Raw genomic sequence first — 10680 nt, 5'->3', positions numbered from 1 at the left:
ATACAGCTAATTAATAAATTATTAGCGGGCTCCACGATCTAAGTGCTTGGGGACCTTCTACATGGAGAAAGACACCAATTTCTCTTATAAATCTAAAAAATGGACGGTCATGATTTAGATCAAAGAAAACTCTCACCAGGATGGCCCACGATAAATGTCTTCACACCGTAAAACAAAATCTACCATACAATTTCTCGATATTTTTGTAATTTTAGGTACTAGTCCCTCAAATACCTATAAATTGACAGCTAAGGAGACCTATAATCTCTCGTTCCCTCTCTCTGTCTTTAATGGAATAAGGACCAAACTCATCGTCTCTGGTACGCTCATTTTTACTTTATTTAGCTTTATTAGCGTCCTTTTTAAGTTTTCTTTTTTCTTTTTGAGGAACTGCCACTTGGTGTTTAGGGTTATTTATGATTATGGTTATGATTTTTCATGGCTTCTGTCTTGACTGTCTTTTTATTTCCATCTCTCTCTTTCGGTCGTTGCCACATAAACCTTGGTTTTGTCGAAGTATTGTCTTAATTTCTCTGCTTTCGATTTCATGTTCGTGGTAAATCTTTGTTTTTTTTTTTTTTGAACAATTATTTCCATTGATCGAGTTGTGTTTTTTTTTTTTGCTTTGATTGCTATCAGGGTTGAATTAGTTGAATTTGTGATGTTTTAGCATTTTGTGTGGGTTTTGGTGGATTTGCCGAGTTGCTTACTTAAAATCCATCTTTTACAGCTTAGGAGTGCATTTTTGTGCTCACAAATTTCTCATCTGGGTGTTACTAAATTCTGGTAAAAGATAGGATTCGATTGAAATTATCATCCGGTTCAGCATCAAAATTTGGAATTTATACTTGCTTCATCGGATTTTGGATCTGCCTTTCTTTTGTTTGGCAAATTTGTGCTATAATGGACGATGGAGAGTTAGATTATTCAAACCAAGAATTGTTTTTGAGTCCGAATATGGATGATCTTCCAAGCAGTTGTTCTTATGGTTTCTTGGATGAGCTACTGAAGGATACTCCTCATGCTTGTACTCATACACACACATGCAATCCTCCTGGTCCCGATAATCCTCACACACACGTTTGCTTTCATGCACATACAAAACTTTTGTCCTCTTCTGAGGACAAGGTTGACAGTGAAGACACTGCGGAGTCCATAGAGAAAAAGTCAAAGAAACGGCCATTGGGCAATAGGGAGGCTGTCCGAAAGTATAGGGAGAAGAAGAAGGCAAAGGCTGCCTCTTTGGAGGATGAAGTTAAGCGTTTGCGAGCTTTGAACCAACAGTTACTAAAGAGGCTGCAAGGACAGGCTGCATTGGAGGCAGAGGTTGCAAGGCTCAAGTGTTTACTTGTAGACATCAGGGGGAGAATTGAAGGGGAGATTGGATCTTTTCCATATCAGAAATCAGCTAATAATGTGAATTTGACCAATTTTCCTGGTTCTCTTGTGATGAATCCATGTAATATAAGGTGCGATGATCAGGTTTATTGCCAGCATCCTGGGTTGGATGGCAAAGGTGGAGAAGGTGAAGCATTGAAAGGACAAGGGTTTAACAGTTGTGAGTTTGAGAACCTTCAGTGTATGGAGTATCAGAATTCAGGAATGAGAGACTTACCTGGGTGTAGCATTGGGAATGAGGAAGTGAATGGCAATTCTTCCAGTGCAAACAAGAGGAAAGGTGAAACTCATTGTTCTTAACATTTTGCTTTTAATCGAACTGTGGATGTAGGATGAGCTCATTGATTAACAACCAACTTGAGTATAATTGGTTTGATCTATTTTTTCAAGAAGAACTTGTTGTTTGCCTTGTTATTATAAACTTTAGTGGGATGAATTCTGGAAATTAGGTCAAGCACTTGTTGTGTTTTGCTTACCGTGCAACTATAAAGCATGTATTCCAGTGATAAAAGACTTCGATTGCATATAGAGAATGGAGTGAATGTTAAAAGGATATAAATGAGACTTCCATGGAAAGTTTGCTTATGGCACTTGTTCTCGTTTCGTCCCAAAGATTCATCTCATTCACATTGTATGTTACCTGGAAAAACAATCCCAAACTGGAGAAAGGTGTGGTCATGTGTATTAAATGGTATTTTCCAGCCACATATAAGGTTAAGGTGTATTAAATGGTATGGACTACACTGCTGATGTCTTCTTGTAGTCGCATTGATCGAGTAATGAACCAGATTTGGGTTTTGTGACTGATTGTGGTGTTTTCATCCTGTTAGGAGGGGCTTGTGAAGCAACAGTAAGTTGAAGAACTGTCAAACTGAGGTCATCATTTTCAGTGAGGATGCATGTGCTTCCACCAAGTACTTCTGTTGAGTGGCAGCATCAGCTTCATCAATATGCCTTGTTGGGTTTGGTTAGTTTTTAATTCTTTTCCCTTTTCATTTTGTGTATTTCTTCATCTAAGTGTTGGGTTACTCGGCTGAAGCTGCCTAGCTGGTGTTTGGTTAGTTTGTGAAATTGGTTGAAAAAATCCTTTGTAAAATGGAGAGACTTGATGGATCTTTTGCTAGCAGAACTTGTGAGTGGAGACCAACCTATGGTTTTCTATGAAGCTCAACTTACATTTACAAAGCTTTAACTAACCGTATTCTTTATATTCAAGCTTGACCTTAACAACAAGTAGGAGTGATGTTGTTTGATGAAGATATTGTTGATATGGTCCCCTTTCTTCTCTGTCTTTTTACAAGTTTTGGCAGTTTGTTTAAGAATTTTTACTTTCTCAAGCAATATGATTTCCTCAGTGCTGAACAGAATTTGGTAAGGTGGGAGCGTGTTTGACGTTTCTTTAGTGTATCAAACAATTTTCTGTCTGTAATCGATGCGAGCATCCTGTGAATTGTGAAATTTGCGTTCAGAACTTGCTGCTTGTCATGACTGAGACAGGAACAGCAAGGGATGGTGAGGTTCGTCTTTCCAACTTCAATATTGTTTCGTACCTTGGTACTTCTTTGCAACAAGGGAAACGAGGATTCTGTGTTAAATAGTTATTCAAGTAGAAACAGTATTTTTAGAGTGAAAGGGCTGTCAATTTAATGTTGAAAGCTGCTAATCTTCTTATTTATGCACCCTTCCTAAGGAAATGGAGGAGTAGAGCCTTAAGGTCCTCAAGGGGTAGTTGAATTTACTGCCCCTTTCAACTTCTGTCTCTAGTTAACATGGTCTTTCTTGCTTTTGCTCATTTTATTTAGAGACACGAAAAAAGTTGCGAATTGACAGCAGTTTTGGACCAACTAGATAATGTTAATTGGAGGATAATTGTTACCGTATGGATGTCAACATTGCTTCACTTCACTGGATTTTTTATTATTATTATTTGTCATTGAAGGAAGAAAATTAGAATTTAGATAATGCATATCTTTGGATTATAATGACATCAGAATGAATTCTGTGCTTTAGAAAAACACAGATCTGATAAAAGTTCTACAAATAACTGATGCCCACAGTTTCTCATCCATTCGCTTTGGTTATTATCAAAGTGTAAAGCATTCCTAGAATTCATCTAGTTTTCTAGGTACACTCGTTCTTGGTTCACCCCTAACACGAGATTAAGACCAAACAGTGAGTGGTAGGGTAACTATTTCTGTGAGGATATATGCTACAGAGTGGCAGGGAATCAGAAAACTACCAATTTTGATGGATGGCTATTTGGTTATATGTTTGCATGTTTAGTTCTGCAGCAAATTTTATAAGCAAAAAGATCATGACTGCACAATATAACTTCCTTGACCCCACAATTTGAGCAGAGCTGCTTACACCCTTGTATGTAAAGGCACCATTTCTGCTTTTGTGTTTTTCTCCTCCCAAATCTGTGTGAAGAGAGAGCAACACAAGGCCTTCTATTCATGTTGGATCCGTGAATTTTCCGACTGACCATGCCTGGTTGTTTGTGTGATTTCAAATTCATCTATAATAAATATTTTTTAATCAGTTCATGTGTCCTGTGTTGTTGTCATCCAAGATACTATAATTTATTCTCTATGAATTATAGTCTTGTCGCGTCCCTGAGTCCTTGAGCTCAAAGGGGCAAGCTCTTTACCCTCCTTTCTTTTCCCTAAAGAAGAAGCCTCCCTTCTATGGCCCGTAAAAGTAAAAAAATCACTAGTTATTAAAAGAGAAAATTTGGATGCAGGACCTTCCCATAAATAGTTCCACTCTTTTTTCACTCGATTTTCTTTATGAAATTCTTTTTTTTTTCCTTACATGGAGTTTATAAAAAAATAATTAAGAGAAGCATCTCCGAAGCCAATAACTAACAAATATGTATCTGACTTCTAATATGCCCGTTGATTGCTTTTTATATGGCCCGTCGACGGTCATATATATTAGTAAATGGGCATATCTTTGAAGTCTCTCAATCTGTCATTTTCCCACGATTTACATTAAAATTCCCAGTGAAGAAAGTAAACTTGACAAGTGTGGGTAATTTTAACATTAGATTAGTGGAAAGTGTTATTATAATTGTTTTTTAAAATATTTTTTACTTGTAAATATATTAAAATAATATTTTTTTTATTTTTTAAAAATATTTAAAATTTTAAAATATTAAAAAATATTAATTTAAAACAAAAAAATAATTAATTAAATTTTTTTAAAGTATTTTTAATATAACTGGCTAAACATGTGTTTGATTTTAAAAAAACAATTTTATTCCTTGTTCTTAACGATGGATAAAGGGATTTTAACATCCCATTTCGTCAGAATCAATAAATAAAGAGCCATTTCAACATTTAATTTTCTTGGCTATTAATAGGAGATGCTATTACACTTTGCGGACTTATTAAATCAATCGCTAAATTCGAGGAATACAAGGGAGGGGAGTACATGAGAATCAATATTGAAATTAAAACTCTAAAAATAGTACTTCAAGGGCAGAATAACAATAGAGAATTTTATTGAACGAAGAAATCAAGTGAGATAATTTCATCTCTTACATGAGATAATATCTTTTCTATCATTAAAAAAGCCATGCCTTGAGGAGAGTTATTAAGGCACTTATGTCTCCTATTCTTTGCAATATATACCTGCAAAAGAATTGAATTTAAGGAATTAGGATCAAGACTAACTAACAATGGTTGGGCAGAGACAAGAACAGAAACGGAGACATTTTAGAATTTATGTTTTTTCAAGAGAGAAGTCTTTTGTCGAAAGAAAGAGAAACCAAACCAAATCATCATTAAGGAGTAAGTTGAAAAAAGCCAATATTAACTTCTCTAATGGCACCAAAATTATTAACCTAAAACTTTTTTTCTCTTTCTTTTTTCTGATATGCACAAAGTCAAGGAAGATTAATTACCCTCGTCGTCCAGGTTCTCATCCAAGTGGAGCTTCTCCATCTTAGGAGTGACCTTAAGCATAAAAAAGGCAAAAAAATAAATAAAAAAATCAGAGAGAGGGGTTGATGCGTATTAATAAATATGATATTTTCAAATATTGAGGTGGGGCGTGAAACTACACTGAGACCACACTCACCAGTACAATGATTGAAGGTATGATAGGTGAAAGTGCCGTTGCTAAAGATTTCATGTCTAAACCATCGAGCATGGCAAGAATTGCAGCTAAAATACTGTGTTGGATAACTGCACGGGCAACAGCTAAAGAATCTTCACTCTTTCCAATAAACTTCACGTAGGTGAGTACAAGAATGGAAATTGCAGCAAAATTCTTCGAAAGATCCAAGCTAGGCTCCATGTCAGTGCTGTTGTTGGCGTTAAGGTAGATCCATAGACCATAGAACCCACGTAAAAAGTAAATCAGAGTGCCAAGTCGTTCTCGTGTTCTGGATATGAGTTCTGTTTGCTTGTTATAGAACAAGTCCGATAAGTTTCGTTGATCTAAGAATCGAAGAAAACAATGTGCTGCGCATAAGGGGGGTGTGACCATGGAAAGGAATAGCAAGTGATGATTAGCGGTAGGGTAATACTTTCTTGTAGCAATGCATACATTCGGGTACATCAACGCACTAGATGCTAAGCCTGCCACACACATAAATAACTTGGTTAAGAACCTAGCTAATTCTCCAGCCTCAGTCATGGTGCTAATACTTCGATTTTTGTGAGAGATGATACTTGATGTGTTGTACTTAAACCCTATATAAATAGTCGTCTGTGCGTGTAAGGTACAGTTGAACTGTTTTATTAGGATTCTATCTCCACGTCTTCCCTATCACGATTCCATGTTCAAGTCATTGGATTGTTTTAAGAGGATTCTATCTCCAAGTCTTCCCTATCACGATTCCCATGTTCAAGTCATTGGATTGTTCTAATAGGATTCTATCTCCAAGTCTTTTTTTTTTTTTCTTATCATGGATTCTACGTCCAAGTCGAATGCACTTTGGATTGTTTTAATAGCATTGGATACTTGGTATTTCAGATTATTATCTGCCGTAAAATGGCTTGCTTGAACTATTTTGGTGCCCGATTTTACAATATAAATAAAGTCAGTCGGTAGCACTGCCACTAGCAAGGTGGTGATGCCTGTCATGGGTAGCAAAAATACAGGTCCAGGTGACTTCCGAAGCAGTTATATTAGTGCTGTTCTAAATATATATCCCATGAGATACACGTAAAAGTCATCGGGTTTTCATCTCCAGTCAATAAGTATTAAGCATGAAGGGGCACAAACTGCATATAAAATAATTAAACTAACAGAAGTTGGCCATGTTTGGTGCAAAGGTTAAAAACAAATCATCGTCTCGTTGCCTAATAAAGCTACGAAGATGGGCTTTTCGCTCATTTCTCAGCTAGAGGTGGCTCCTCAGCAGATGCCATGTCATCTTCATCACGATAGATACTTTCAGCCATTTGCCACACTTGAAGTGTATTGTCATCAGCCACGCTTGAGATGACCCATGATTCATTTTTATTCCATGAAAAATCTGATATCTTGGCCTTGTGACCTCCGTGAGAGAAAAGAAGTTCTGGTGGGCCGTCGTCAGCATCTAACTCTAACTGCTCCTCACCAATCCTGAAAGCATCAAGATAAGTGGTTAGATAATTTTCATGGAACATACAATAATATTTTCATAACATATCCAGCCCTTATCGATAAAACCAGAAAGGACAGGGATTTTATTAGATGGTTAAGGTCTTCATATGATGATGAAAATTCAGTGATTTGGAGATCGTATAATTGATCACTTGAAGTTGCTAAACACTGTAGTAAGCGGCAATTGCTAATGACCAAGCTATAAAGTCAACTAGCAATTCAGGTACCGTATATTCATCTTTTTATTTAATAGAAGGAAGAAGGATAAGAGATCATCCAAACTGCATCTCTTATCACTGAATCTAACAATGGCTGGAGTTGATTACAACTATTCCAATAAGAAGCAAAAATTATCGACTTTTTTCTCTATTAGGACATCGAATGAGAAAGAAATGGAATTACAGAAAACCACGTCATACTATTAAAGGGAAATGGATCAAAACTAAATTGCTCCATCGTTGAACATATTTACAAATGTCTGATGAAAATACCTGTTCAGGTCCCAAACGTTCAACCTTCTGTCATCAGCAGAGGATGCTAGCACTGTTTCATGATTAGGATCCCATTCTACTTGGAATACCTCTTCTCTGTCAGAAATAAGCATCGTAACAGATAGAAGTAGTCAATGCCATGGGGAAACAAACTACAGATATAGAAGAAATGCCACCACCCAGGGGCCAGAAGGCAGGCCCATCCAGAATGCATATCACTTCTCTCTTTTTTTATAAACAAAAACTTAAACAACACCGGTCACAAAATTTATTGCAGTGTTAATATAAGATGATATAAACAACACCGGTGCAGTGTTAATATAAGATGATATAAACACATCAATTTGCAAGTACAGAAAATTTTGCCATTCTCGATACCAATAAAGAAAAGGGAGCTGCACAGTGATAATCGAAAAACAAGGTTCAGATGTCCGTGTACTATAACTATTTGCATCTCTAATTGGTAATCCGTGGAAACCCCATTGAAATAGAAAAATTGAATAACGCAGCTAAAACATTAGAAAGACAATTCCTAAAGTTGTAAGACAAAGTTGAATAAATGCATTCCAAAAGGGTAAATACCTTTCAGAATGCAGAATAACAGCTGTGGTCATGCAACTATATTCAAAATCATAAAAGAGGTAGAAAACATACGTGTGACTACGTAAAGCATGCAGTGGTACAGTCAGCTTCCGCATATCAAACAGACCAACAGTTGCATCAGAAGAAGCTGTGGCCAGAATCCATTCATTGTATGGATTGAACGATAGATAGTTAATCTGGTTCCGAGAAACAAAGTGTTATGAGAAAGAAAAACATTTCAAGATCAAAATGAAGATTTCGCAAGCAAAGCCACAAAAAGAAAGTCACTAATATTACACCAAGTAGAACAGGCAGGTATTCCCAAGACAATAAAACATGCATACATGAGAAAAACAACCATACAAAAAACATCGAGGCAAGATTGCTTCACCTCTTTCTCATGAGCTTTAACAGAATGTTGGATTTGATTTGTGCGCAAGTCCCAGATAATTAATTGACAATCATCCCCAACAGAACCAAACAAATTTTCATTCTTCAAGTGCCATGACACATCTTCAACCACGCTTTCATGGGCCTATAAAAGCATTTCCAACACCAACAATGAACCATTTAGCACACACCATGATTGTAAAGACTAACTTTATTGATTAAAAGGGAGAGAAAAGGTCCTGAGGTTACCTCATAAACTTGCAACGCACCAAGCACTTTACCTTGAGCAACAGCAGACACATCCCACAAACATATTCTATTATCATGTGAACCACTCACAAGATAACCCTGCTTAAATGGACTCCACGACAATCCATACCCTTCTTTATCATGGCCAGTTAACCTTAAATCCGGATCACAGCCATCCCTTTGTTTCCTCTCTGCCTGTTTGGTAGAATCAAACACATAAACCTCGCAACTACTAGTCTTTGCACCAACAATTGCAGGATTTTGTGGCATACTTCGTGCCCTGTTCACCTCTCCATCAACACGAATCTTCTGCGTAATTTCCACCTATTAATCCAAAAAAAAAATCAGCTACGTGTTTCTTTTTTATTCAGACATCAAAAGAATACTTGTCACAAATGATAATTGAGGAGATGATACATAAATGCAAAAATTTCAGCAAAAAACTTTATGTTCACGGAACAGTTCTTGAAACAAAAATATAGCACATTCAATTATTTGTTCCACCTAAAAAGTAACACCCTCGCCATAACTTAATAATCACATTCAGCAATTCATTGGAAACTGAAAATAAGAATGCATGTCGCAGATGCAAGGAAAGCAAATACATAAACTATTTCAAGACAGATACAAATGTAACAGTTGATAATTAATAGTTAAAATCAATCAAAAATAATACAGCAATGCAGGGGTTCAAACAATCAAATGCATATCATGCAAAAATACAACACATGTTGTAACACTTCAGCTAGTAGATTACAGCCCAAAATTTGACTCGGGGGACTAAGAAAACAATACTTGAAAACCCAGAGAACACACTCAAAAACAACATTCAGCTAGCTATTTTATCAAACACAACACCCACAAAGAAACTCAAAAAAAAAATGTAATTTTGACCTCCTGAATCATAAAATAATCGCGGACCTGGGGCTGCAAACGAAATTTAAACTGATAAGCACAAAAACAAAACCCAAAATTTAAACTTTCAACTTCGGAATCACGAAATTTGCTCAAAACTGAATCAAAACACTGTTAACCCATAAAAAAAACCAACAATAAAAAGCATTTCATGTTAGTAATTTCATCAAACACTTGATACTCGCACGAAAAAGAGGCCCGCAAGCCAAATCTCACCTTAGGAATCACAGAATTCGTAGAACTGCCACTAGTGTCAATCTTGGCTTCGGCGACCGAAGTGGGCAGCACAGCATCAGCAATCAAGAGATAGTTGGGGAAATCATCAGAAGTGTGAGTCCCAAGAACCAGCTTGTGAACGGAGAAAGACGACGGGTCGGTTGAGTGAGGCAGTGGAGCTGCGAGTGGTACCCATTGGACGGTTAGAGATGGCCACTCGAGAGGGTGAGAGATGACAAAGTCATAGAGAAATGGCGTGTTCTTCTTCCATACAGAGAATTCTTCATCAAGTTGATCTTGTCCGACATCCTGATCATCCTCCACCTTTGCCATTTTCGTTTTCTTTCTCGAGATACTTTTCTTCTTGGCTTCCTCCCTTTGTGAGCGTGCTGTTACTTGGAGTTTTAGGGTCTTCTAGTTTCCCGCGAAAAATGTGAAAAGAGACATGGGCTAAGACCAAGTTCTTCATTTGAATAAAGCCCAAGTTGATTTAGCCCAGCCTGGTATATTGACCTGAAAAACATGGAGTCCGAGACTTGATTGAAGCCGCGCCAATTATACAGGCTTAAACTCGTTTTCATTAAAGATTCGACTCGCTAAACTACATGAGTCGTGACTCCTTGGATGGTTGGATTTTAATTATGAGTATATTTTTAAGACGGTTTTCTTATTCCAATTTATTTTTTCAAGTTATTGCATTTAAGAAAGCAAGCATTTATTTAAGATATATATATAGACACTGAATTACAACCGCACGATAATCGCTTCTGTCACTTCCAAGAGGAAAGATTGAGAACAGTATTCTAATTTTAATTCCAAAATAATAGTGATGGTCTTGCTA

At 36.7% G+C, this 10680-nt stretch overlaps 3 protein-coding genes across 7 annotated transcripts; 1 reads left to right on the top strand and 2 right to left on the bottom strand.

The window, feature by feature from the left end:
* The first annotated feature begins 218 nt into the window (after positions 1-218).
* Positions 219-3288, top strand: LOC105140851 (uncharacterized). Of its 5 annotated transcripts, none has more exons than XM_011047876.1 (3): positions 219-320; positions 731-1678; positions 2229-2757. In XM_011047876.1, exons 2-3 carry the CDS (start codon positions 904-906, stop codon positions 2255-2257), a joined length of 804 nt encoding a protein of 267 aa, XP_011046178.1. In that variant the 5' UTR covers positions 219-320; positions 731-903; the 3' UTR covers positions 2258-2757. The 5 variants fall into 5 exon arrangements, 4 of the variants coding, with proteins under 4 accessions (XP_011046178.1, XP_011046199.1, XP_011046187.1 ...); XM_011047897.1 differs by lacking the exon at positions 219-320 and adding an exon at positions 340-516; XM_011047885.1 differs by lacking the exon at positions 219-320 and adding an exon at positions 340-556.
* Positions 3289-4917: 1629 nt separating this feature from the next.
* Positions 4918-6110, bottom strand: LOC105140871 (uncharacterized). The gene is made up of 3 exons (XM_011047909.1): positions 5482-6110; positions 5306-5357; positions 4918-5033 (listed from the first exon to the last, which is right to left on the bottom strand). The coding sequence occupies exons 1-3, from the start codon at positions 6040-6042 to the stop codon at positions 5014-5016; spliced, it is 633 nt and encodes a 210-aa protein (XP_011046211.1). The 5' UTR covers positions 6043-6110; the 3' UTR covers positions 4918-5013.
* A 461-nt stretch (positions 6111-6571) lies between these two features.
* Positions 6572-10331, bottom strand: LOC105140836 (WD-40 repeat-containing protein MSI2-like). The gene is made up of 6 exons (XM_011047839.1): positions 9840-10331; positions 8709-9032; positions 8461-8604; positions 8142-8266; positions 7488-7583; positions 6572-6975 (listed from the first exon to the last, which is right to left on the bottom strand). The coding sequence occupies exons 1-6, from the start codon at positions 10170-10172 to the stop codon at positions 6741-6743; spliced, it is 1257 nt and encodes a 418-aa protein (XP_011046141.1). The 5' UTR covers positions 10173-10331; the 3' UTR covers positions 6572-6740.
* Between the last annotated feature and the right edge of the window lie 349 nt (positions 10332-10680).

Source organism: Populus euphratica, unplaced genomic scaffold (genome assembly GCF_000495115.2).
Source record: "Populus euphratica unplaced genomic scaffold, PopEup_1.0 scaffold3.1, whole genome shotgun sequence".
In the NCBI taxonomy this organism is placed as follows: Eukaryota; Viridiplantae; Streptophyta; class Magnoliopsida; order Malpighiales; family Salicaceae; genus Populus; species Populus euphratica.
This window is presented reverse-complemented; position numbering and strand designations above follow the sequence as displayed.

Excerpts from the sequence above, each read along its gene's own strand:
- LOC105140836 (XM_011047839.1), bottom strand. The coding sequence starts at position 10,172 with ATGGCAAAGGTGGAGGATGATCAGGATGTCGGACAAGATCAACTTGAT. Across the intron at positions 9,033-9,839 it reads CGAATTCTGTGATTCCTAAG|GTGGAAATTACGCAGAAGAT; the intron begins GTGAGATTTGGC and ends TTGGATTAATAG. Across the intron at positions 8,605-8,708 it reads GTGCGTTGCAAGTTTATGAG|GCCCATGAAAGCGTGGTTGA; the intron begins GTAACCTCAGGA and ends ATGCTTTTATAG.
- LOC105140851 (XM_011047876.1), top strand. The coding sequence starts at position 904 with ATGGACGATGGAGAGTTAGATTATTCAAACCAAGAATTGTTTTTGAGT. Across the intron at positions 1,679-2,228 it reads CAGTGCAAACAAGAGGAAAG|GAGGGGCTTGTGAAGCAACA; the intron begins GTGAAACTCATT and ends TCATCCTGTTAG.
- LOC105140871 (XM_011047909.1), bottom strand. The coding sequence starts at position 6,042 with ATGACTGAGGCTGGAGAATTAGCTAGGTTCTTAACCAAGTTATTTATG. Across the intron at positions 5,358-5,481 it reads TACCTTCAATCATTGTACTG|GTCACTCCTAAGATGGAGAA; the intron begins GTGAGTGTGGTC and ends TTTATGCTTAAG. Across the intron at positions 5,034-5,305 it reads TGAGAACCTGGACGACGAGG|GTATATATTGCAAAGAATAG; the intron begins GTAATTAATCTT and ends ATTCTTTTGCAG.